The sequence below is a fragment of the Falco biarmicus genome, chromosome Z (genome assembly GCF_023638135.1).
Source record: "Falco biarmicus isolate bFalBia1 chromosome Z, bFalBia1.pri, whole genome shotgun sequence".
Lineage (NCBI taxonomy): Eukaryota > Metazoa > Chordata > Aves > Falconiformes > Falconidae > Falco > Falco biarmicus.
Window position 1 is genome coordinate 12,343,600 of NC_079311.1, and position 27,964 is coordinate 12,371,563.

Consider the following 27,964-nt stretch of genomic DNA (forward strand, 5'->3'; position numbering starts at 1 on the left):
CATATGCTTTTTGGTGCAATGGAATACCTGCTTCACTTGTCTTCAGTCCTGTTTCTTTATATATCCCCAGAGGCACACTGAGCGACTCCTCTCAGACATGGCATTTATACATGACAGCCACTTGTGTCTGGCTTGGGCAGTCCTGCCAGGCATGACATCAGGAGCACCCCATACTTTCAGAACATTTAGGTTGCAAAGTTGCACTCTGAGCAGGAGGGAAAAGCTAGAGCCCAGGCTCTCAACAGAAGCAGGCTTTCCGAGTTGTGCTGTGCAGCATGATCTTTGGTGGCACAAGCAGGGTCTGCTCCCCATGCCTGGCTGTATTTATCTTTGCTTATTTATCTGCCATTTCAGAGCCCTGCACCTCCAGCCAATTCCTCCTGCTGTGCAGAAGCCAGCTGCCAGAAGCCACTTGCTTCATATGCCAGCACACACAGGAATGGCAGCAACATTATCTCACTGGTGCTGGCCAGACAGAAATCATAACCTTGCTGGCACCAAAACAGAGATGAACCAAAACCCACACAGGCTCTGTTGCTGCACCACTGCTGTGCTGCGGGCTGGTCTTTATTTTGCTCTTCTCTCTCATGCCTCGAACTCTGCCAGTGTTGCTTCTTCCCAAGCAGGAAACCCACACCCAGTGAGGGTGGGAATAGCTAGGACACCAGCATGCCTTCACACCTCCCTCCCTCCCTCCCTCCCCAGGGGCACATTTGTTTTGGGTTTTTTGCTCAGGAAGCACTGACTTATCATTTCTAACTTTAATTTCATGTCATTTCCCTTAATATGATTATCCTTCTGTTATGTAATTTATTTCCACAGGTGCTTACAGCACCTCCCTGCTTATTAGCAGCAGGATTAATTAATGAGCTGTTTATCCCTTACCCCACATTGTTAACCAAGCTATTTAATAAAATCAAATCAGACATCTGGCCTAGCAACACCTGACTGGGCATCTGCCTCTTTTATCAACCTTCTGCATTCAGGTGACAGCAAATACCCAGTGCCAGGCACTTAGTAGCCATCTCACCAGTGTCTGCAGGGCAGGCACAGTTTTTTGTATTTATTATAATCCCATAATGACTAAGGCTGCAGTCCAGAAAAGCGCTTAAACTTGTTTTTAACTGCATAGGTGCAGCTAAGTACTCTTAATGGCTGTATGACATGAATATATACTTAAGTGCTTTCTGAACTGCAGCTTTATTGATGTTTCCGTTGTTGTCATACCACATGGTCTCCCATTTTGCCATCCCATTTTTCCAGCATGGCAAAAGGGTATTTGCAGGGTGCTCCCCTTACCAGAATTCCTCAAATGCCCTGTCTTGGGTCACATGGGTCTGGAGATGTGCCCAGGCTCTCCCCAGGCAGAGCTTTGGGGCTGCTCCTGTTCGACACTGCCAGTAACAACTGCAGGCATTTTTTCCCCCACCTCTCTCCCAGGGGGTGGGAGATGACCCTTCCTGGGCTCCTATGCCTGGTGCCTGCCATTAGTGCTTGGCTACACCCCTCTTCTCCTGGAGTGGACAGGCAGCAGCAGAGCCAGGACAAGGCCCCAATGCAAGGTTTTGGTTTTGGCAGAGGGTGCTGCAAACCTGGAGTTTGCCTGGGGAATCAGCTGGGGATGGCCGTGCAGCCTGGCTTTGATGCTCTGTGTGGCTTGGAAGCTCCCAGTTGACATTATAGCCTTCCAGTAACAGGCAAGAGCAGTAATTCCCTTTATAATTCCCTTGGTGCTCAGCAATATTTGAGACCAGCCTACCGTGCATGCACGAGGTGGGCAGGGTGTCTGCACATCACTGGACTCCTGTTCCCTCCTGTACTAGCCCAGGACTCTGCTCATGGCCATATCTATCAGGCAGCAGCCCTGTGCTCGGAGCTGTGCAAGCACAGATGCAGAAATCCGTTGTGAGTCATACCAGTGGAGCCGGTGCCAGGGAAAAGGGATATCCCAGTCTGCTGCGGAACAGGGGGAGAGGGAGCAGCATCTTCTCCCCACCTATTGCAAGCTGATCTGGATACGCCTCTGGTCCATGCTTTAGGTATCTGCCTGGAAAATGCAAGGGCCAGCCTCCATCCCAGGCAGCTGCAAGCATTGCCTGTATCTGTAAACTAAGAAGCACGGTCAGGGAGTACAAGAGGAAGGGGGCAGCAAGGCAAGGCAGCAGCAGCTGGAGGAGTGCTCAGTTCCACAGGGCTGCCGCTGTGTGCTTCCAGCCCTGCCTGCACCAGCAGTTGCACAGCTTAATCACTCTGCACACTGTGCCTCCTCCCTGCCAGTGAGGCTGCTGGTTTCATGCCAAATGAGTTCACTTCTGATTTGGCTGCAAAAATCTTGAGGCTCCTTTTCCAACAGAAACTTAAATATTACAGCCAGGATATTGAAAACAAAGCAAAATAAATGGACTATGCTGAGGAAGCAGCTAGGAGGGGAAAGAAGGGGAAAGGAGGGGAAGGCATGGCCAAGGGCCAACTGGGAAAGCCCTGGATTTGTTCACAGGGCTTGGATGAGGAGGAAGTGCAGTGGTTGTTCTTTGCCACCTGGTTGCATAAGGACAGGCTGATTTCCTGAGGTTGCTGGGATGAAATACAGTAAAATCATCATCAAGGAGAGAAGAGTGCTGGGCAGCGGCACATGATCAGTCCTCACCATGCTCCTGGCCTGCCAGGTGATGCAGGTGAGGAGCATCACAGAGCCAACCCATCCCTCCCCAGAAGGCTCTGGTGCATGCAGCCATGCATGCAGGCTCTGGGTGCAACCAGCACTGGCACTGGTCTGGGCTGGCTGACGTTGTCATAGCCTCAAATCTTCTGGAGATAAAGAGGGGATTCACATTTCCAGGATGATCTACTCAGCAGCTGTTGCTTGCAAACAACAATATGAAGGAAGAAGATTTACCTTTAGCTGAGACTTGACTGGGAAGATTAAGGGTAGTGCTGGTCCACTGGGCTAGCAATGAGGTCTGTGGATGACATCTGCAGAAGGGCTACCATTAATAATGATGGTAAGACCTAAATCTCATCTCTCTGCTTTCATGTGCAGCACCTTGGTGGAAAAGGAAGGGCTCAACTGGCCCATAAAATAGGAAGACTTGAAGTGACTTTCTTACAGTGAGACAGACTGCCACTGGCTGGGAGAGACTCAGTGTCCTATCCACTAGGCCATGTATGGTGCTTCATGTAGCACAAAGTGATCATGCTGGTCCATTCACGTGAGTAATGTCCAGCAGGATGGACCAGCTTGCACCAAAGAACCTTATCAATCAGGTTGTGAAAAGAATCAGCTTTTATAGTGCTTTGAGCTCATCTAGGAGAGGTGACAAGCACACAGACCTTGATATTGGCAGGCACTAGCAACACATCAGCCTAGAAAGCAAGCGTAATAGAAGTGCAGTCCTGGTTTTGGGAGAGGAGCTTGTTGTACATGGAATCGATATGTGAAGTGCTCTGCTTCATGTGCACGAGTGGAAATAACCTTGGAGAAAGAGATCAATAATGGTGCTGTATATTCCACCTGGCTTGCCTCTGGGTACTGTAATGCATTCTTCAGTGCTAGCATGCGTGGTCAGGGTATGTTCTCCCAGAAAAGCATCTGCAGTGCAGTAAAAGCAGCAGGGATCTTTTCTGCAGTGAAGATCCAAACTGCTCTAAGACAAGCCTGAGATGCACAAACTGTTCTTGCACTGAGATACAAAACAGATCAGTGCTCAAACTGTCCTCACAGTGAAAGGTAACTCCTCACAGTAACAACCACTGTCACACACTAACCCTGTCCAGCGATCACCTGAGATCAGAGCTGACACTTGTACCTTTACCACTGTACTTCCAAGACCAAAGAGACTTAGATGTCAGCAGACTCCCTTCAGCTTTACAGCTTGTTCAGTTATCATGGCAACAAGGACAGGGCCAGGGAAAAAGCCCCATTCTTACCATGCTTTCTCTTAAATAAATCGGGGCTCTGTGTTTCTGCAGTCTACGCAACATTTGAGTCCACGTGCAAAGGCAGCCCAGATGTTTCCACTCAGGATTATTACCAGTATTTGCAGGATTGTAAATCTGAGATGTAAATTTGCATCTTTTCTATCACACGCACATCAAATTTCAGGGCTTCATTAACAGCACTGTCTGTAACCTCACACCATCTTTTGGGCTGGTGGCTTTTGGGGAGGCTTTGAGACACTGATCGCTGTTTGAACGTCGAAGTCACCTCTGTCTATCAAAACATTGAAAGGCTTACTAATGTTACCTTCAAAACTCCCATACCCTAAATATTTTGACTGCTGTGTCATATATGCTCCTTGTTTGGAGGAGCGGTGGCTGAGTTACAAAGTTTTCTTTCTGCAGTACTCCATTTCTCACCTCAATTGTCTTTGAATATAGGTGTCTCCATAGCTTTAAAAATTCTAGTATGGGTGCCGAATAAAACAAGCCGTATCTTCATCTGGTCTGAGCAGTGAGTGAAACAGGTTTTAATGTACCTGTTTATGTCAGTGGTGAATTTAGCCCTTATAGGTTTTAGAATATGCTCTAGCAGCAGAAAGAATTTGAAAAATTACGTGCTAACTGCATTCTTACCCGAAGATCAAACCTGGATGAATCCAGCACATCCTTTTAAGATTCCTGGCAATTATTTTGTCTTTTCCCTTGAGTGGAGTTCCCTTTCCCTAATACTCAGGCTTTGCCAGCAGGTCCTGAAGGGCAGGTCAAGATTTTTTGTTGCAAGTCATTAAGAATGCAATGTTGCCTCTATATGGGTACTAAACACGGTGCAACTTTATTTACAGTGTAAAGTGCATCACACAGAAGTTGTTTAAAACACACAACAAGCAGTGACATAAATGACAATACAGTACTGGGTAGGGAGGGGAGAGTGTTCCAGCAAGTATCAAAACATCATAAACAGCACTAATGTAACAGCCTCTAGTTTCAGCTACTCTGTCCTACCACCACATCTCCTTATGAAACATGTTGACTGGATTGGTCCCAGGATTCCATGTACTAGTCACTAGTGTGAAGCTGGACTGCTAAAAGACATTCTGCAGCCCTGAAGTCTCCAAAAATGTCCTGCCAGCTCTAAGCACTGTCATCACCACTGGTGTTCTGCTCTGGAGATCACCAGGGCAGACTGAGGGCACACACCAGGGAAGCACACTGGAAAAGGGACCAAAACACGAGAGTGACATACAAACAAAGATCTGCTTTTCTCACCCATGCACTCTTTCCTTTGAGAAGTCCTGTGTTGCTCACTGCTGTTAAGGCAGCAATGAGGTTAAGGAACAAAGTGCCTACAAATGGTGGTGACTACAGGTTGAAATGCAGACATTATTTAATGAACACTAACTTCAGTCAAAGCTGTAAACATTGATGGCTGTGGAGCTGGGAGACAAGAAGATTGTTGCTACGTGCTAGCAGAGTCCATTAGAAAAAGAAGGTTGTGGGAGCTGAAACAACCAGATTGTTGCAGCTCCCCCTGGGAAGGATTCTACATTCACATTAATCTGATCCCCTAATGACTCCTATTCTTTACCTATCTGTTTTTCTTTTAATTGGCTGAAAGTTCTTACTGACTCACAAATTTGCTTGTTTCTTTCTTGCGCATTTCTGGTCTTGGGCTAACAGCCATCAATTATGTGTCAGTGTTTACTAGTGCCCTGGTGTGGGCTCATTTTGGTGTCATCCCATTTTCCTGTGTCCAAGTTCATGCATTCATAAAAGGAAGGTAAACCTATAACGGGGGAGGAGTTGGGCAGGTTGTGCACACTCTTAATCTGCAGGGTAACTAAGCAGGAATGCTACAGAAGGTAAAATTTATTGCTCCTTCTTCCCAGTGCTGCCTGCAAGTCATGCTTTTCTGTTATTACTGGGAAAAATGGAGTTTCTGATCAATGACTCTTAGGTTCTCACTCTAACATCTTCTCTTATAGATCAGACTTTTTGCTCACTGACTATAATTACCAAACACTTGACCTCAAAAAATGTGTGTGACTTCCATCTTGTAATCCCACCATGCTGCTTAATTGTAGGTAAATCTTAGCATCTCAATTCATTAGTGCATGACTTAATGACAGCATTCAGGTGTGTGTTATCCTCAAATGCAATGGGATCAACGGTTTGAGAAAAGAGAAATCTGACAGCCTGTGTGCTCTCAGTGTTTCTCACTCAGCTAAGCATTTTTGCCTAAGCATGTACTCAAAAGAGGCCTTTTCCAGTTGTCTGAGGGGTCTGCATAAAACAAATACAACTTTTCTGTAGGCAAATAGCAAAGTTTCACCTGTAAACATAACTGGTGCCTTCTCTCTCCGTCTTAGGGGCAGTCTAGTTTTGGGACTCAAACCCTATGTATCAAAAACATTCACCTAGCTGACAGCTGCTAGACATGTATTTCTTAATTTACACAAGAAAAGGATGGTGGTGAGTCCCACAGCAAGTGGGAAGCACAAGTTTCAGTTGTCTGCCTGCTTCCCACTGCTGGATCCTGGATTATTCAGCTTTAGAGCTACACCTGAACTGCCCATAATCCAAAAGGCCTTGTGGGCTCAACTTTGTCCATCGTTCCCTAAATGACATGAAGTTCTCTTATCTCTTTTACATTTTTGACTATTTTACCGGTAAATCTCAGGTAAAATTCATTCTGATGCCTTCTATTAAGTCACTCACCAATGATGTTAATGTCACATAATACACATTACAGAATCTTCTTCTTATGCCCACCAGAACCTGTAGTTACAACATGGACTTTATCACATGTGTTTCTAATTTACATCAACATGAGTTCAGAAACAGGCCCATTGCAAAGTTTAGCAGCTCTGTTAGCCTTGCTTAACTATTCTTTACTGTTGAGTTGCTGGACAGCAGTATGATCTGGCAGATGGTAACCAGAATTGCCACATTCTGTTTAATCACAGTTGGCAGTATAATATGGTTTAATTAGCTTACTACATGTAAGAAATGGGAGGGACTTCACTTTACACAACCACTTCCTCAGTGGACAGTAGAAATCTTAACGTTTGTATGTGTATGTTGCATGTGTAGCAGCATATATTTGATAATACTTTTGTAAATGAAAAATACAGAGGATTTCTTTAAAAATGAAAAGGTATAGTAAAAGTGTATCACAAAATAAAATACAAAACAAGGGAGCTGGGGGGAGGTATGCAATGGATTTGATTTACAATGCATTAGATTCCAAGCCCTGGTGCCTAGGCTGAAGAAAGATATCTGAATGTAGAACTGCTGCTCTGATGTTAAAAGGGGTAGAATCCAGCCTTCCGTTTCCTGTGTAAAAAAACCCCAAAGAAAATAAAATCATATTACTGAACATACCAAACAAGATCAACAGTGAGGCACAAGAGGATGGTGTCTGAAGTACACCAGGATTAGAGTGCAAAAGCTCAAGGCGGCCTATTGAGAAGGGAAGTGGGGGGGTGTTGGGAATAGAGATACCTTGCATTTAATGTAAATCATGACTCATCACAGGGTGGCTTGGAGCTAATCCTGTCCTGGATGCTGATAAAAGCTTTGGGCCCTTTCAGCTTCCCCTTATAAATTACACCTAGTTAACCTGCAACAGCAAATCTTTGCTATCATGGCACCTACTCCTGTTCTGGCTGTATTGTTTTTGAGTCCTCAGAATAGTATTGTACCCCACAAAGGCCCACCAGTGCTGAAGCCAGAGTTTAACAAAACACCAAACAGATCTCAGTGCTTGATTCTGTCCCCTGCTCTCCACCCTCCCAGTTTTGTGTGGAAAACTTCCTCTCAAACAGCTCCTGGATGGATGAGCTGCTGGACTGCAAGCCTGTAAGGTTAATGATCCACCTTCTTTCAGGCTTCACAATGCTGCACAGAGCTGTGGATTTGGACAAAGGAACCCCAAAACCAACATGAGTTCAGTTTGGTAACAGACTGAAACTTTACTTTGCCTCGGAGATAAACTCTGTTTCTGGCTGCTAAATCCACTGGATTTGGGCTTCTCTGCTTCATGTCCTAAATGGAAATACTACCAGACTTTAGATGTGTCGCTTTCAGTCTAAAGCAGGATACTGTTAGTACATTTAAGTTGCTTCAGTTAGGCATATATAATCACAGCTGACAAATGAAAACTATTCTGGACAATGTAATTTCTCAAGCATCTTTTCTGCAGCTTTAAGATACACAGTGTATCAGAAAGACAGGGAAGAATGTCTGTCACTACCTGTCCAGAAGGAAGACTAGAAAAAATGTACAATTTAACAGGCTTTGTCTGTATCCCAGAGAAAAACACTAATATTCAGCTGTTATTTATTTAACTTTCTAAAATAATGACCAATGCATTCAATAGGAGCCTATGTGAGTTGAGGTATAAATATTTTTATTAGCATGTGTTTCATAGCTTCATTAATATTTCATACACGGAGCAGGAGAACTTATGCTGTATATTTTGTTATTGTGTCTGATTCCTGACCACAACAACATCATCACCATTCCACCTGCCTCCCCTCTTCAGGGTTGTAAGTGGGTCTTAATGGCAGCATGAAATGAAACAGGTTTCCAGAGAGAAACTGAGTCCTGTTCAGACTGTCCCTGAAGCCAATCACCCAAACTTCACAAGCTTACTTCAAAAAACCAAAGCTACAATTAAGACTTATAAATGCTGCCTTGCATGTTGATGGGGCTCACTGATTTGAAAACGTAGTCCGCTATTTGCCGCATTAGACATGAATCAGCAAACCAAAACACAAGCACTGGTAACACTCTTCTAAAAGAGAGCACATATGAACCAGATCTAAGACCAGTCCTTGGGGCTCTTGATACATGGACTGCACCGCCAGATGAACTGGGACTCGACTCAGAGGCACTGTGTTCAAGTGATTACACCACTCAACACTAGGTGTAAAATGAACTATTATTTATAACATCTGTGGCATGACCCTAATCTTAAACCTGGACCCACCTGAGGTACATGCAGTTCAGAAAGAACACTTGTACACAGTAGGCCACCCAAATTTCCTGAAGAACATTCTGTATTACACCACAACAAACACTGTCATTTGCATCATTAGAAATAAGGCTAAACCTCGCAGGTTTGCCTGTCTCCTTACATATAAATGTACCATTTTCTGAGCTTTCTAGAAGTCTGGCAATCATTTTGCAGAGTAGTCTTTAAGGTCTTTCCAGGCTGTCCACAAATGACGAGCCATCCAACGACTACTGATTTATAGGATCTACATTTTTCTCCAAATGTGCAAAATTAATTGCATATTCTTCAGATTTAGTGTGATTCAGCCTAGCTATGGGACAGTGCTCAGCAACACTTACCTAGAGCAGTCATGTCCGGTCCATGATGAGGGACAATAGCACCGATTTGGTCGTATGCACTTCCCACCGTTTAAGCAAGGCAGCTGGCAAACAGCTGCATAGAAATACACACACGTAAGAGACGCATTAATGAGCACACCCACAACAAGCTAAGGAACAAAGCACTGAAAATCCAGCCTGCACTATTCTGTTAAGAATGAACTACTCTCAAAACTACAATAATAAACATCAGCTGTCAGTCTGCCGTAAAAGACAGTTTGTTCTGGAAAGTGCAGCCTTAGAAGCACATCTCTGCTGTACGTCATTTGACCCTCTCTGCTGCTTTTGCCACCTGCTACAGTGTATAACCCACATGAAACAGACAGTATATTATTTTATGTTGCCTTAAAAACTCTGTTCTTTCTGTCTCAAGTTGAAGCAAGTGGAGGAACTAGAAAAGCAGAGTCAGAAGACCAACAGGAGAGTAGGCCTTATTTCTAGGAAGAAAATGTGGGTGTTTATTTGAAAGGAATGTGATGGCTAAGCGTACTCAGGACAAGCAGACACCAGGCATGGTAAAACAGTACAGAGAGTGGCAGCATAAACAGAGAAAGTAAAGGTCAGAAAGCCATTTACAGGTCAATGGCAGGCAAGCAGTAAGACTTTACACAATGGCACCTGTATAGAGTCAAGGAAAGGAAGCACAGAACATCAGTACATTCCTGAAAGAAACTGGATAGCCATAAGAGATGTTACTAGGTGGAACAGGACATGTGAACTAGAGAACAAACACTAGCCTGCCTGATAGGGTTGTGCCATGCCAGCTGTGAAATGGCCACATCTGCACAGCCACATCCACACAGCCTAACCCAAGAATATCAAGTAACCAAACAAAAGTCAAACCTTCAAGTCTTCCTATCAATTTTGAGACTGGAAGACAAAGCATCATACAATTTACAGAACAGATTTAGAGAACACTTAGTGATGTCCTTCAAATGCAGACATTTGTATCACAGGAAAGCTGAAATACGTTAAGTCTTTTAAGCAGGTAATGTTATATCTAGAGAATGGACCTAAAGATACCAGTGAGGACAAATGCTGCGTAATACTTTTCGAAGGAATATCTATCAGGAAACACTGATAAAATGGAATTACAGGAAACGGAACTGAACAACCACAGGAATGCGAAAGGATACGGAAATACACTACTCTCATTCCTCCGGGCCAAACATCAACAAACAATGGCAGGAGGTTATAGAGATGGACCATCCCTGTGACATTAAGTGCACCAAATTTGCTGTGTTGAAAATGACTTCTGATTCTGGAATGAAGCATGTGAATGAAACATCTTTAGCTCTTTCTTTATGCACATCATTATTCCTGTGGGACCAGTAGTTAATCCAAATATTTCTCATTTCACTTTGCTCTGTCATGGCAAAAGGTCAAACCCAGTAAGTAAAATGAGAACTGGTTTAATAGCTTCATAAGCAGTGGCTATGAGCTATTATGAACAGGCTTTGGCACAGATGCACTTGTTCACTAGAACTTTTTCTTTAGCAACTGAAAAGCATATCAGCCTGAACAGATTTGAATGGCTGGTCCAAAAGTGAAGAAGTCATTTATCCTCCTCTACTACCTATGCTGTTATAGTTGCAAAGTTTGTGAAATATGAGAAGAAATGATACACGTGCTAGGCAAGTGTCCCTTTAAAAGACAGCAGTTCTGAGTGGCACTGTTCATTCTGGAATTTCAATTTGCTGAAGGACAGTTGGGTTTGCAGTGTGTCACAGAGCTTAACGCCCCGACTCACTATTCTTATCAGATGAACAAATAATATGAGCGTTCATTAACAAAAGCATGAAATCCTCCTCCAGTTCACCCAACCAGCCACTCCAAAGTCTTGCGGGAAGGCAAAACCGGGCTTTCACGTTAAGGTCCTGTCAACAATCAGTTAAGGTGCACCTGGACAATAAAAATACAGCGCACAAACCATAAAACAATTTAAAAAATATTTAATATGAGATTAGATAATGATGGAAAGACATTTCAATCATCACTCAAATACTATGAGTTTTACTGTCTATTTACAGAGGGACAAGCCTTTCAAAAATTGGTTAGTCTTGATGTGGAACCATATATCCCAAACCTGGGTTCAAATATTATCCCTAACTGCAAACCAGCCTCATCTGACACAAGCTGACTTGCCAGAACACAGGTCTGGAGCCTAGAATCACTCCCCTCGCTGTTTTGGTGTGCTACATGCCCTTCAGCCTTGGTTAGGTGCAAGTGAGAGATCTAGTAAAATGCAGAGCGTGTTGCGTTTGTTCAGAGAATGTAGATGATACCTGATGTAAGGTACCTACATACCATGTACACAGTACCTTACATGGGTACCACGTACCCATTAAACTCAGACATCTTTAAACAAATCCTTGCACTGCTCAGAACTCAAGCAGTATGTGGGAAGCCCCCAAAGTAGACAGCTATGCGGTGAAAAACCTCTATAGTACCTGCAGCTTGTTTGTGAGTTGTGGTGATCTGCATGTGCTGAAGATGAAAATAAAATTCAAACTCTTCTTGGAATGGACAATCTAGTTTTATTCTGTTTGGAAATACTCTCCTCTCTGCTTTTTGCAGAGAGCACTCCTGTGAAGGCTGTCTGTCCTTTCTGGGAGCAAACTCTTCCGAGGATTTGAAAGACTCATCAGGGACTACTTGGAAAATAGTCTGCAGCTGGGGACAGTAAATCCTCCAGGAATATTATTGCAGGCCTGGGTTTTCCTATGAGAAGCTTAGTAGTTCTACAGAGTCCTTAGTGAACTGTGCTAGGTATTGACAGCAGTCACAAAAAGCGAGAAAAAAAATGCAGGTGAAAGGAGTTTTACCTATATGGCAGCGTGATCCAGTCCATCCAGCGGGGCAGTCACACTTGTAAGGGGCCACACAGCGACCTCCATTGAGACATGGCAGAATGCATATCGCTAAGGGGAGAAGAGAACCAGTGAAAAGAATTACCTCCATGAAAACAAAGAATAAAGTGTGCAAGAAAAGAACTTACATTTAATTAGAAACTCTTACTGTCCCTTGACTGTTTGCATGCAGTATCAGCAGAGCTGAGTAGCATCTACCCACAAGGCACGAGCAACAAATACAACTGGCATAACTGCCAGAAACGAGAAGGAATGATGACAAACAAATGCACAGACTGGTGCAGTTGCTAGAGTCCTTCAGATGCCTGTAGGCTCTGTGCTCACTGGAAATGAGCAGAGCTGTTTGCTTGCTTCTCATGCATAATGCCCACAGACACTACCCACTTCTGTGATGGTGGCTAACAAACCCAGTTCATGCTTTAATTACAAAAAACTGGATTGTTTGTCGATTCCCTGGGGTCCCAAAATGTAACATGCAAAACGTGTTCATCTATGCACTACCCATAGAAAAGCACTTGATCTGGGCCCATGAAAACATGCTGAGACAGGTGACACCACAAGCCTGCCACAGAAAGACAGCTTTGGTATAAGGCATTTTGGATGCAACAGATTGGCTGTGGCTGGAAACTCTGGGGAGGGAACAAAGCAGCTACCAAGCAGCTGATGGCCTTTGGACTGAGCACCAATCAAGCTATACTGCTTCTGTGAGCAGATCTACACACTTGTCCAATGTGCACAATTTCACGACTTAAGCACCTTTACAAAACTGCCACCTCTGCTACCCTAACTGAATGAAGTACTACTTGTGTGAAGATGCTCTAAGAAGAGCAACAGTTGAGCTGGGTCTCAAATTTGGACCCCTAAGTAGCACTTCCAATGGAGTTTCATACTGGGAGGGTGGATGGGGGGCTGTGGGGGACCGGTGCAGGGGTTCTTCCTTTTCTGCTGCATAGCAGAGGTCAAGCTGAGCAGGTACAGTCAGCCTGGATAAGAAAAGAATAGCGGACTTCCACAGAGCTCACAGGACTAAGCCATATCAACAGTAATTATCTATGTCATTAAACTAGTAATGCCTGTTTTTTAGAGTGGTCAGGCCTCTCTCAGGAAGATGAATCTATCTTGCTATCTGTGAAATGCACTGTGAACTACTAGGTGACCGAATTTTGTCAGAGCTGAGTGGTCTCAGTGTGGCCTGATCCTGACAGATCATAGGATGGTTTGGGTTAGAAAAGACATCTCGTCCCAGCCCCTCTGCCATGGGCAGGGACACCTTCCGCTAGACCAGGCTCCTCAAAGCCCCATCCAGCCTGGCCTTGAACATGTCCAGGGATGGAGCATGCACAGCTGCTCTGGGCAACCTGTGCCAGTGTCTCGCCACCCTCACAGTAAATAGTTTCTTCCCAATAACTAATCTAAATCTACCCTCTTTCAGCTTAAAACCATTCCCCCTTGTCCTATTACAAGCCCTTGTAAAAAGTCCCTCTCCAGTTTTCCTGTAGGCCCCCTTTAGGTACTGCAAGGCTGCTATAAGGTCTCCTCAGACCCTTCTCCAGGCTGAACAAGACCAGCTCTCTCAGCCTGTCTTCATAGCAGAGGTGCTCCAGCCCTCTGATCGCTTTCATGGCCCTCCTCTGGACTCCCTCCAGCAGGTCCATGTCTTTCTTATGCCAAGGGCCCCAGAGCTGGACACAGAACTCCAGGTGGGTTCTCATGAGAGCAGAGTAGAAGGGGAGAATCACCTCCCTTGACCTGCTGGCCATGCTGCTTGTGATGCAGCCCAGGAGACGGTTGGCTTTCTGGGCTGCAAACGCACATCGCTGGGTCATGTTGAGCTTCTTGTCCACCAGTACCGCCAGCTCCTCAGGGCTGCTCTCAATGCAGTCTCTGCTCAGCCTGTATTGATACTGAGGGTTGCCCCGAACCAGGTACAGGACCTCATACTTGGCTTTGCTGAACTTCATGATGTTCACACAGGCTCACCTCTCAAGCCTGTCAAGGTCCCTCTGGATGGCAACGCTTCCCTCCAGTGTGTCAACAGCACTACACAGCTTGGTGTTGTCAGCAAACCTGCTAAGGGTGCACTCCATCCCACTGTCCCTCTTGCTCACAAAGATGTTAAACAGCGCTGGTCCCACCACAGACCCTTGAGGAACACCACTCATCACTGGTCTCCACTCGGGCACTGAGCCATTGACCACAACTCTTTGAGTGCAACCATCCAGTGGTCCATCCATCAAATCCATGTTTCTCTAGTTTAGAGACAAGGATGTTGTACGGGACAGCATCAAATGCTTTGCATAAGTCCGGGTAGATGACATCAGTCACTCTTCCCTTATTCACCCATACTGTAATCCCATTGTAGAATGCCACCAGATTTGTCAGGCATGACTTGCCCTTAGTGAAGCCATGTTGGCTGTCAAAAATCACCTCCTTATTTTCCATGTGCCTTAGCACAGTTTCCAGGAGGATCTGCTCCATGATCTTGCTGGGCACAGAGGTGAGACTGGCCTGTAGTTCCCTAGGTCTTCTCTTCTTCTCTTTTTAAAAATGGGGGCTATGTTTCCCTGTTTGAAGTCAGTGGGAACTTCACTGGACTGCTACAACTTCTCAAATATGATGGATAGTGGCTTAGCCACTTCATCTGTCAGTTCCCTCAGGACATACAGATGCACCTCATCGGGACCCATGGACTGGTGTACCTTCGGGTTCCTTAAATGGTCTCAAACCTCATCTTGTCCTACAGTGGGTGGTTCTTCATTCTCCCAGTCCCTGCCTTTGCCTTCTGCAACTTGGGACAGTGTGGCTGAAGAGCTTGCTGGTGAAGACCAAGGCAAAAAAGTTGTTCAGTACCTCAGCCTCCTCCACATCCTGGGTAATCAGGTCTCTTGTTTCCTTCTGGAGAGGACCCATGTTTTCCTTAGTTTTCCTTTTATCACCAGCATACCTGTGGGAGCTTTTCTTGTTGCCCTTGATATCCCTGGCCAGATTTAATTCTATCAGGGCTTTAGCTTTCCTAACCTGATCCCTGGCTGCTTGGACACTTTCTCTCTATTCTTCCCAGGCTACCTGTCCTTGCTTCCACCCCCCGTAAGCTTCCTCTTTGTGTTTGACTTTGTCCAGGAGCTCCTTGTTCATCCATGCAGGCCTCCTGGTGTTTTTGCCCGACTTCCTCTTTGCTGGGGTGCATCGCTGCTGGGCTTGGAGAAATCTGAGTATTAACCAGATTTCTTGGGCCCCTCTTTGCTCCAGGGCTCTATCCTATGGGCCCTCTACCAAGCAGATCCCTGAAGAGGCCAAGGTTTGCTCTCCTGAAGTCCAGGGTTGCAAACTTGCTGTGTGCCCTCCTCACTGCCCTAAAGATCTTCAACTCCACCATTTCATGGTCACTGCAGCCAAGGCTGCCCTTGAGCTTCACATTCCCCACCAGCCCCTCCTTGGTGGTGAGAACAAGGTCCAAGATCGCACCTCTCCTCGTTGGCTCCTCTATCACTTGCAGAAGGAACACTTGGATCTGTGCTCAATGCTAGGACTCAAAAATCCCTTTGACTTCCACAGCAGGTCCTCAACTTCAAATATTAAACTTATCTTTTCTGTTCACTGGTGCACCTTGTTTGACAAATAATGCTGGAAAACTGAGGTGGCACTAACCAGTTGTGGGAATCCTTTTCCTCTCTCCTCAATACCTATGCTAAAGTGAAAAAAAAAAAAAAAAAAAGAGAGAGCTAGTGCCTGTATCCGCATGAAGAGTGATCTGGCTTGTCAGCTGTCTGTTCACTTTCCTCATACAGGAAAACAGGGTCTGAAATGGGCTGACAGAACAAAAAGGCTGGGGGCATAAAATATATCCTCTGGTCCTGAAGTATACATTAGAATATCATTACTAATGGTAAGGTAAGGAAATCAACGGTGGCATACAAAACCCACAATTCTGCCAGACACAGGGCTCAGTCCTCTTCTGCTGACACTGGGATACATACAGGGCTGCGCTTGCATGTCTGGCTGTGGTGGTACTGAGAGGCATAGGAACAGCAAAAGAAGGGCTATGTGAATGCACCATGTAGGTGGAGTTTCTGTAAATGCAGAAGGACAAAACTTGCCAGATCTCTTCTCCTCATTCTGTATCCACAGCTAACTTGTGCCATGTGGAACTGACACTGCCACAGAGAAGACCTGAAAGCTGCAGAGGCAGATTCAGAGGACCATTTTCAGATGTGATACATCTACCTAGCAAAATGCTTGAACCACATTCCTCTCCAAGAACTACAGGAGGAGGTGCCACATATTTTTGTAGATCTCCATGTACACTCACAGCCAGGGACAGTGACACCACCTCAGCTACATGTTGGACACACGAAAGCTTTATGTCAAGGCTAAATACTTTTCTATCCACACAGACCCATGCCTAACTATGTGTGCAGTCATAAGGCTTCTCATACAGCAGCTATGGCAGCATGAAAGGGTTAGCCCTCTCAAATTCCTTGTACTAAAACCATCACAAAGAAGATGGGAAACACAGCACAAACCCGCATCCCCAGTGTTCCTCAGGAAATCTCAGAGAGACTCAAGAGTCAGATTTGGCTCTTTTCAATCAGAATAGATCCAGTTCTCTAACTATTCAGGGATCCAGGCGAGGCAAGACCAGGCCAGAATTTGTGGGGTACAGGTACACAGGTCAGGAAGGACAGCATGGAAAAGGTGACACAACTGTATTATTTGACCATTAATTGATCAGGTTTATAACCAGAGACTGATAGAAAAGGAAGCCAAGAAACAAATGCAGTCACCAGCAGAACACACATCTTCTCTGTTCCAGCCCATTTTCCCCCCTGAAACTATCATGTATTGCTATTAGAACCAGACTTCAGAGCACTGAAGCAGGCTGTTCTTCAACCATAGTGAAAGAGCACCCACAAACAAAATTGCATCAACTAAAAAAAGTGCTTGTTTTGGTTTGGAGATGTCAGGTGATGGTTTTTTGTCTAGAAACAAGCAAGAAGTTGGCCTTTTTACTCCCTCTAATTCATCAAGCAGAATAAAGCAATGATTTTTATGTTTTTCGTTCTTATGCCTTTGTAATTTTCCTACCTGGTTCACTGCACTAAATTCACTTGTCTTACCTACAACACACTTAAAACTATGCTTAGGGATGATGTACATACGCTCTTCACAGAGACGACCCATCCAGCCATTTGGACATGAGCAGGCATTTGGTCGCTCACAGATGCCACCATTCTGACATGGGAACCGACAGACAGCTGAAAACAATAAAATTTCATTACAAACTCAAGATGGTTCATTAGAAGCATAATAATTCAGTATCTTGCACAGATCTGTGCAGTTGTAAAGTTTAGAGTAGAACAAACAAAGGCAGTGAATTATAGAAACATGGCTGTGATTTCAAGGGCTACATTGTTTTCTGGCTCTGTGTGTCTAAGTACTGTGAGCAAGAGTATGACAATATCAAGAGAATCAAAAATTGTCCATGGCAAGAATGAAAACTTAAAAGTTTTTAGTACAGTCGGGTAAATTATCTGCATGATGTTTCAAAGCTGATGCTATCCTTTGTCTGCTTTTCCCCACTCATATTTTAAAACAAAACAAACAAACCCACCCCAAACAAAAACTATTAAGCTTTTCTTCCTCCCTCTTCTAAATTAACTCTAAAATAAAATCAAGCTTTCTTCTAACCTTGGTATGAAACACCAAGATAGTATCATCTGGCATAATATAGGGTTCGTCAAAAGTAAGATTAAATGCTGTGGTAAAATGAGCAATTTTTACTGCACTATCATCCACCATAAGGAGGAGTGACCAACAGGGTGCAACAGTGGCACAGTGAAACATTCACCTGTGGAACCCAAAGTGTGATTATAAACCTCAGTTAGCATTCACGCTGACTGGTGCTCCTTGGCTTGCACACCTGTAATAAGCCTCCGATCACGGCAGTGAGGAATTTGAAGTGGACTCTGTCACGTTAGCCCAATATGTTGCCTGGACTGGACAGGCTTTGGACTCACTGTTGCTTCTATAACACTGCACTGCATCTTGGCTACTACATGCAGGGAAACCTGGATGACTTTACAAAATCAGGTGGCAAGCTAAGTACAAACATGGTAGACTTAAAGATCACTGGAGGAAGTATAATCCTTGTCATGTTGGTGTACATAATATATACAGAAGATCAAAAATTGTGGCTTCGAGATGATACTACAGTACAAGTAAGTAATCAGACTAACTTCTAATTAGTGGTAGCTATGAACACAGAGTAACCACAGTAAACTCAGTCTGAACTGTTAATTGCATCCTATCTTTAATTAGTTACTAGGTGAGCAAAATGTGAGTTTAGGCTTTGAGTGTTTCATATCTTGTTCAGTGTTAGTATTAAATACAAACAGTGGTTTAGCACATGGAAACACCATTCAGACTTGAGCTCAACATTGGAAAGAGTGCAAATCTTCCTCTGACAGAGCCAAACTCGAGTCACTCTTGCAGCTAACAGATCCAAGCTGCGAGCTGCAGCTTGGATCTGTTGAAATGAGGTCAAAGCTTTTGCCATTTTATTTTTCAGTCTCAAGAGCCTTCTCATCAAACATCAGCTAATAATAAGAATGGGAAGAGACCTTAGACCCTGGCAGGTTCAGAGAACTTGCAATATTTTAACAGGTTTTGAACAATTTCTGTTGTAAAGATAGCGATGACTATGCAGAGAGCTTGTCTCCGCGTGCTGACTAAAGTAGAAAAGTGTGCTAACCAGATGTCCTTTGTGCAATGAAATATTATGAAAGTTTAATCAAAAACCATTTAAAGCTTTATGTGATCCACACCACTGAAACAATATTCCATGAAAGTATAAAGGAATGGGAGTTAAAAGGTTTGTGTATAGATGATATCCCACCCTAAATTCAAAGCCCATGGTCTCTGAAATGTATTTTCTCTCCCTCTGTCAGTGGATAAGATGTAGATATTTCATGAGTTACAGAAATTGCTTTGGATGGCAACTCCATCCCGCTCAGCGATCCAGGATCTTGGGCAGAGGTAGGCTCTTCCTGGATTACTGCCCAGGCCCTGGTTGTGAAAACGAGTAAGACAGTATCTCACTACGTGTGCACCTGTTACACACCAATTTAGGCGGGCAGAGACTTTGTGTCTGTAGTTGTGGAGATTATTCTTCACTCAACAGATAAGACTACAGAAAGGCTTGGGGTGGGAAGTTAAGCTGGGATCTCATTCTCTTTCATTGCTATTGTAAAAGCAAGCATGGCAAATGCAGTCCTGATGTGCTGGGGAGAGAACGGGAACCATTAAGCATGACTTCAGTTAGTAGTAGTAAATCTCACATCCATGGTATCAATCTCATCTTTGAGATCCTCTTGTAAATCCATACCTGAGAGTTATCTCCACAGGACACAAAATTATTGTGCTGCTGCAAGACAAACAGCGGTAATAAGGGGAAGAAATAATTTCTGATATTTGTTTTCAGCTTTGCCAAAAATCTTCCCTGTGGTTGCAAGTGAACAATTTCCTCCATGCTTCAGCTGCCCTCTCGCAATGCTTTTGTTTGATGATGGGGTATGAACTTTTTGGTTGGCAGGTCCCCACACTACCATTCCCAGTCAGCAAGGTGCAGACAACACAGATTTTAGAGCATTTCAGAGAGAAAAAACTGGTGTCAAACAAGCTGCGTGCAGCCTGCTGAGTCCTGCAGGTGTTTATGACTGGCAGATCCAGCCTAACACTTCTCACCCCTGAAACTCAGATCAGAATCTGGTCTGCAACCTCTAACCAGCACTGATTCAGGCAAGTGCAGCGGTGGTGAGAGCTCTCCCAAAGAAGCTAACGAAGTCTGCTTTTTAATTATAAAATTTGCATTAACTAACCTGTTCAACCGGGCCAGAACATTTCAAGCAGGTTTAGAACGCATTAATAATCAACTCACAGAGCCAAAAACAAGAAATGCAGCATGAGTCACTACAAAGAGTGCTTTCATGTCACTTCTGATGTAGACCACAAAGGCTTGGGTCCTGTAGGCCTTTTGTTAGGCAAATCCCCCAAATGAATTGTAAAGCAGTTTTGAAAGATTATTTTGACATGTGTCATGAAAACACAGGTCTGTCCTCTCAGAAACATCTTTAGTCCTTTTTAGCTCCCCTTTCAGGCAAAAAGAGTGGGGGAAATTGTTCCTCTCCCCAAATACACAAAAAAGCACGTTATTTGTTCTTCGTTTTCCTACACTACACCTTGATCATCTGTCTACCTCACCACTTCATTTTTTGAAATGATTTTCCCTAATATTTATTCCTCTGAACAGTCCCAGTAGACTCCATGGTGTTGCAGACAGGACACATGTTTGACAGTGCTTTTCAGATCAGCCCTTCCAGGTTCCTAGTAACCAGTGGCAAGAACCTTCCTCAGCAGAAGCCTACAGCCTTTGGCATAAAGTAGGGTTCTGTGTAACTAAGAAATATTAAATAAGAATAAAAAGTAAAGCTAGCAATATTAAAGGGGCAGTTGAAGAATCAAAAGTGTTACAATCTGAAGAGACAATATTGAAATAATTTTGCTAATGAATTCTAGCTAGATAGAGTAGCTATTATCCAGAGATCCCTCGAATCCTGCAGCCACCACAGTTTAGAAAGACATGACAAGATACTTGGCAAACTTTTCAGAAAGGTCTCAGTGCTCTGGCGGTGTAAATTTCTAGCATAACTTTTGGATACCTCTTGACATCTGAAGTAACTGAGGTGGTTTTACTGTAAATCTTCTCTAATTGGCTACTTGACAGGTGATTCTTCATGGCAATTGCAAGCCATGGTCACAGAACCAGGAGAAACCTCTTTTTCAGGAGCAGCTTTTCTATTCCTGAAATACTCAGGAGTTACGAGCCCACTTCTTTGGTTTTGAGTCTCCTCAAAATGATCTACTGATCCATGATTTTTAGGCAAGGCCATTATAACTATTAGATACAGCATTTCAACAGAGTGTGTGCTTTCATAGTGTAGGACAACTCAGCTTGTCTATGTCTTAACATTATGGTATTCTGCTGACAGAATTCATATTAAAAAACTGACGAGAGGACCCTGATTAGTCAGGCTTAGCACGGTATAGAATCTTCCATCTCCAAAGGGCTTCTAACCTAAACAGAGAATCTCCAACAGGAGGTACTGTCACTTCCATTTTCAACACAGGGAGCTGAGACTTGCAGGAGAAGGAGAAGACAACTTTGATGATGGATCCAATGTTCCCAGAGCATTCTGGCACCTTTCCTCTTTGTGGGAGTTCTCAAGCTTAGGCAATGGGGCTGCTTATGACTGGCCACAGATCTGCCCTAAGGTTTCATTGCTTTTAATACTTAAATTTCTAAACAAAATACCTAAGGCTCAGTTTGTAGTATGGTTGCTGTCACACCATCTGAGGTAAGACCTAAGGGTGAAGGTAACTCACAGCTTTATAGCTACCTCATGGCAGAAGGCTAGTCAAGCTTCTGATGCAGAAATGGCACATAGCAAGGTCTCTTCCATCAAAGCCCTGTGACCCTGGAACCCTTTTGCTATGCCTCATCCTTGGTTTTAAGTTACTGTTTGAAGATGCTCATATATGTTTTTAACAGTTTCCCCCATCTTCTGCTCAAAACTTTTTATTTATTTCAATCTTCTGTGTAGAAGAGTTAATTCTGTAATTTAAACAGGTGAATTTTAGCTCAGCAAATCAAGAAGTGACATCTTCCTGCCAGCATACCAAGGGTGGAAAGGCTAGACTTTGTCTTTGGTATTTTTTCTGCAGTACTTAGTGTGTGTTATTTAGTGAGCTGATCAACATATCCTTAAATATTATATTGCAAAACAATTCTCAGAAGCTGCCAAGCTCTAGACACAGTGAGAGACTAAGCACTCATCTCATTTGTTTTCGGCAGTGCTTGATCTTTGACTGGGAATGACTGAGTGGCAGTGCTTATCTGAAAGAGCTCAGCATGTAAGAAAGATGACTGGTTCCATCACTTTCTCAAAAAAGATGTGAGGAGAGAGGATCTTAGGTGTGGGATACAACACTGTAGCAAAAGAAACTCTAAGGTTAGAAAAGACTAAAGAGAAAAATTGTGGAAGCCTTCTGTTTCACTTGGAAATAAAGCAACACTCTGCACTTTAAATGCCCTGGGTGAAATTGTGACTGCACTGAAACTAGCAAAAATTCATTTTCATTTTTATTGCAGTTAGGATGATAAGTCTGCCCTTATGGCAAGTTAAGATATGCTTCTGTTCATAAAAAAGACTTACCTTTGCAGGTAGGTGGTGTTGTCCATGTTCCATTTTCTAAGCAAATGCTCCGCAAGGGCCCCTCCAGCATGTACCCACTGTAGCATGAATAGGTGATCATGTCTCCATACTGATAGAAGCTACCACGAATCAGAGCATTCTCTGTGTGTGCTGGGGGGCCGCAAGATATCTCTAAACAAAAAGAAACCACCCAGAGCCTGGTAAGCTGCAGTGCCTACACGATACAGTTTCTAACCATGGACACAGCACTTTGCACAAAGGACCTGCGAGGTGCCAGAGAGACACTTCTAATGGGAAATTAGTGAGTAGGACTTCTTCATGGTGCAGACACTCACAGGGAGAACCTGTACGTACATGCAGTGAACACTGAGATGGCCAGAAACAGCAGTTTCAGGTAATGCAACAATGGCTCTATCCACCACATAGACCAGAAACTTTCAGATGGTCCCAGGATATTCATAATACTGGATTTATAGAGTGAGGTGATGTCACTGTTCAAATTAATCAATACTGCTTGCAAGAAGCCAAAAGCTTTCAGACATGTCTGCAAAAAGACACTATGCCTTCTGTCAGTGCCAATAAATATAATAAAAGGCAGCATGTCCCTACAACCCTCATCATCACCCATAATCTCACAGGAATCATTCTCAGGATATTTAGTGTATACAACAGCTAATCCCAGCTCCAGTGCTTGCAAAAGGTAAATTGAAAATAAAATTACAGTAGGGCCTAGTAGACAGTAGGATGAATGCTGTTGGGGTATCAACCCACATAGGTATATTCTGGATCCTTTTAAAGAAACAACTTTGTCAGAAAGAAAATCAAATAGCTCTTCTGTGGAGCTTCTTAGGTCACCTTTATGTGTCAGGATCTCTTGGACCAACCCACCTCTCCAAATGGCAACAGCTGACAAAAGTTCTCTGCTTCCAGAATAACTGCATCTAGATGGAGAGCTCTGCTGACACATCTGTGCTGTCACACTTTTGTGTGATACACCTGTGGTCACCAGCCCTCTGGAAAGTACCAAACCCCTGTGGAACTGTATATCAGCTACTTACTTTCACACTTGGCTGTTGCTGGAGTCCAGGTCTCATCAGCATTACAGGTGATCACAGACTGCCCTTTCAGCTGGTAGCCTTCCCTGCACCTGATGGATACATTCTGACCAACATAAAAATCCACCTCGGAAAGAAGGGCATTCTCTGGGATTACGAAAGGCACAGGACAAGGGTTTGCTGTTCCAAGAAAGGGTGTAAGGGAAAAGGAGAAGGGAGGGAAAAGGGAAGGAAGGAAGGAAGCAAATACTTTAGAATAGTTTCTGCAAACTTCAAAATCAAATAATATGAAAAGCAATAGAAATAGATGCTGCACACAAGTCCAATTTATAACGATGTAACGTTATGAGATTAAGGTAATAAAATACTACTGCTACTATTACTGTTTGATTCTCTGCTGTCACATAGCTTGCCACCATACTCTACTGATGCCAGTAGAAGACATATCAAGTATTTAAGTGGGAAATATCCTACCTGTTACTATCAAACCATTTGCTCATGTCCTTCCTGTTTAATGTAACTCTAAAAAAGACCCAGACCTATCCTATTTCTTGTTCTGAGGGGCTGGGTCAAGGAAGAGCAGCAAAAACCCAGGTGTTTGAGCAGAGACTTAACAATAACATCCATTAGATCAGGGGTCCTCAAACTACAGCCCGTGGGCCGCATACGGCCCCCCAGGGTCCTCAGTCCGGCCCCCGGTATTTACAGACCCCCCCGTCCCCCCGCTGGGGGTTGTGGGGGGGGAAACCAAGCAGCCGCAGATGGCTGCCTGCCACTGCATCCGCGCCGGCCCCCTGGTTAAACAGTTTGAGGACCCCTGCATTAGAGTTTAGAATTTCTCTGATAATCTTATTTATTGCTGGCTGTAAGCTTGCTGAGCTATTTTTGCATAGTCCGTTGATTTCATTATGATTGCGGAAAAGGCTGGACTCTATATACAGCAGACATTGAGGCCAGTTTCCTGAAAACTAAAATCCTGAGTCCTTTGTAATACAAAAAATAAGTATCTCAAATCAACCACCCTAAAACTACAGCAGATCTTAAAATTTGTTACAGACACAGAGCAACAAGGAAGGCTACTGTGTGTGTGTGGCACAGCGCACATGTATGTGAGGTGCCATTTCACAGAATCACAGAATCATTTATATAGCTGTTAAGTCCAACCTCCCTCTCAAAGCAGGGTCAACTAGGTCAGAGATTGCTCTGGGACTTGACGAGCTGAGATTTGAGTATCTCCAAGGATGGAGATTTCGTGTCCTCTCTGGGTCTCTGTTCCTGTGTTTGACTACTATGATGGTGAAAAGTTTCTTCGAATACTTAACTGGAATTTCCTTTGTTGCAACTTGTGTCTATTGCCTCTCATCCTACCACTGTGCACCTCTGAGAAGAGTCTGGCTTCTTTTTCTTTACACCCTCCCAACAGTCAGCTATAGACAACAATAAAGTCGCCTTTCTGCCTTGTCCTCCAAACTTTTATCTCATCTGCTCCTTATATATCGAGTGGTTGACTACAATTGACTCCATTTTATGTCAACCTTCCAACTACGGGAAGCCAGGCAGAACACACTTTGTTGTTCTACTGTCACAAAACCGCACTCAGACAAGTTAATGCTTTAACGTATCTTAGTAACTGCTCCCTTTGTTCCTCCGTAAAAATGGAATGCACACCAACAAATCTCCTCATGTAGGCCAAACCAATTTTTTAAACTACATATTTTTAAACTACAAGTGACAAAATCCGCTCATGGCCACTCCAGAAGAAAATTGCAGTACATTTCCACAGAGATCTGCAGAAGTTGCTCTCTCTTTCTGTCAGTTTAAATGAAAAGCAGCCTAGACTTCAGTGCTTACAAATTGAGACCAATTTTTCATCACAAAGAAAACACACACGTTTACAGAGAGGCAAGGGATTACTCCATCTTCCATCTCTTGTGCACTCTGCTGCAGGTTCCCCTTCCAAGCTGTATCCCCTCTCACAGAAATATGCTATTGTACTGCCAACTGTATTGTTTTCGTAAGTCGCCTTCCCATTCAGTAAGGAAACTGGAACTTTGCATCTGGTCTCTGCAAAGGAAGAACTCACATTAATACAGCTGGATATTAGACTTGGACTTCTAACAATTCCTGCATTACACAGTATGCTTAAAGTAGCAGCCACAGAACAATTAATCATGAAGAGCATTGAAGGAGAGTTCAGTAGCCCTGGGAAGGAAATGTAGCCAAGCTAGGAAAGGAGCTCCTCCCAGTGACAGAAAAAAGCCACAGCCGCGTGTTTTTCAGGTCAGCAAAATGTGGCAGTGCTGGAGAGCAGAGGACACATTTATGACTTCATATCAAAGTGGCGCAGAACATGGACATGGTTCTTTCTTGCCACTGAGAGATACCCCAGAAACTTGCAGCCCTTTGCACCTTCCTTTTCATCTGACAATACCAGAGAGATGAAGGATGGGGGTTTGGTGCAAGATGCCAACACTGACATTACCAATCGCTCCCCTTAAGAATCTCAGCTGTGTTTCTGACACTGTCAGGCTAACAGTCCAAGCTGGGTTACCACTGCTACAAAAGAGACTCTGTTCTGCATCCCATTTTCCAGTTGATTTTCCTAGGTGGTCTGTGTAATGGGATGACCGAAGATTAAACTATCAGACAGACATAAGGTCATCAGGAGAGGAAGACAGGAGTTGGTGAAGTGGCTGTGCTCAACCCTGTTCAAGATGTATTTTCAGCACTGCTAGTGTGTGACTTTTCTCAGGTGGCTGGCTAGGTGCTAGAGACCTCCTCTCTGATGTGGATGTCCCCTATCAGCTTTCCAGGTTGCTGCTATAAGGTCTGTAAAGTATCAGGGCACTGTAGCGCACAGTGATCTGTGCATTGTGTGGCTGCCCAACACTGCACACCTGATGATCCCTAGCATTCATGCACTTTTCATGGCTCTGGTGACAGGAACCTAACACCTGTCTTGAGTGGAAGATCATTATCTGTCTTAGTTCGGTGAAGCTGTCACAACATGTTGGTTGCCTCTGAATCTGTGTGTGCAGCTGGGCGTGGAGACATCATCATGTCAGCCCCATGTAAAAGTGGCAAGAGCAGCTATGAAAAGCAAGCAGGATGCTGGGTCTACAGTTCAGCCTGGGAGACCTGAGGTATATGCAGCAGGGACAAGAACGGCCTGAAAGGAAGTAGATGGGCAGGAAACAAGTTAGTGTGTTTCGAGGAAAAGAAAAGCACGAAGCCCAGATTTTGTGTTTTTATGGCAAAGAGGCCAAGAATGAAGTGCACTCAGAAGTTAATGACACTGCAATTTAGTAAGCTTCTATATGCTTTACATTTTGAACAATCACCCAACAACACTGGCTATCTATGCAAACTCGTGATCTTAAGTTTTTGTTCTCTTTATGTGTTGACAGCCTTGTTTCCACCCACCACTGCACACTCCATGTGACACAGACAGTTCTCACTTGGCATTCATTCTGCTTTGTGACACAAGTGACAGGACCTGCTGAGGGAGCACCTGAAAGTGGTGATTTGCAAAATGGTACACATTCATGGTGTTTGTTCATGTGAGGAGAGTGGAGGTTAAAGGCTGAGCTGTTGAGATTGTCTTTGGGGCCCAAAGTTCAGAAACAAGAGTATCAACTTAATTGACTACAGGAGACCGCTGGGCGAAAAGTCACTTGTCCATGCAGCTACTACCTTTGGTAGGGGTTTGATTTTCTGAGATGGCAAGTAAACTCATCTCTCATTAAACTTGTTAAACTGCAGATTGCAACCTTAGGAAAAATGATGTCTAAGCTCTTTCTGGCTTGGTAACAGGCAGTGCTCATGGTGACACATCTCATTTTTCAGGCACCATTTTTAATGCACATTACAGAATGATTTCCCAAAATCAGCTCAATCCCTGGATCATATGATATGCAGGCATGAAGGAAGAGATATTGTTTATCCCAGATTGGAATGTGCTAGGTCATGAAACGTGCCAGGCTAGACATGAAACGGTTACCTTCACACAATGGCAAGGGTATACTCCAGCTCCCATTGGCAAGACATGTGATATTCTGGGGCCCAACAAGATGGTATCCGGAGTTGCACACAAAAGTTACATTACTTCTATATGTGCTTCCTGTAGAAATGGCCTCTGCTTTTTCTACTGAGGGATGCAGCCCACAAGTAATTCCTAGAAGAGAAAACGTTTTGGTTTAAATGGCCTCTGCTTTTTCTACTGAGGGATGCAGCCCACAAGTAATTCCTAGAAGAGAAAACGTTTTGTTTTTTTACAGACAATGAAGGCCATTCTCTCTATCTGTTACACACTGTCTGACAGCTCTGTTCACACACTGAATTAATGGAAAGATAGGAAGAAAGAAGCAGTGAAGTATTATATGGCGAGGGGTTATATGATGCCTTGCCTGCCCTCTCTCTTGGGGTTCAGGCTTCG

General features: G+C 44.0%; 1 protein-coding gene across 1 annotated transcript in view; it reads right to left on the reverse strand.

Annotated features, from left to right (window-relative positions):
* Positions 1 to 4,746: 4,746 nt before the first annotated feature.
* Positions 4,747 to 27,964, reverse strand: part of SVEP1 (sushi, von Willebrand factor type A, EGF and pentraxin domain containing 1) — a 128,742-nt gene continuing 105,524 nt past the window's right edge. Inside the window, exons 43-50 of the mRNA XM_056325171.1 lie at positions 27,530 to 27,703; positions 25,420 to 25,593; positions 23,533 to 23,709; positions 22,475 to 22,645; positions 17,363 to 17,458; positions 12,159 to 12,254; positions 9,295 to 9,388; positions 4,747 to 7,272 (exon numbers count right to left, since the gene is read on the reverse strand). Of these exons, the coding sequence (XP_056181146.1) occupies positions 7,242 to 7,272; positions 9,295 to 9,388; positions 12,159 to 12,254; positions 17,363 to 17,458; positions 22,475 to 22,645; positions 23,533 to 23,709; positions 25,420 to 25,593; positions 27,530 to 27,703 (1,013 nt within the window). The 3' untranslated portion in view covers positions 4,747 to 7,241. The remainder of the gene's footprint in view (positions 7,273 to 9,294; positions 9,389 to 12,158; positions 12,255 to 17,362; positions 17,459 to 22,474; positions 22,646 to 23,532; positions 23,710 to 25,419; positions 25,594 to 27,529; positions 27,704 to 27,964) is intronic.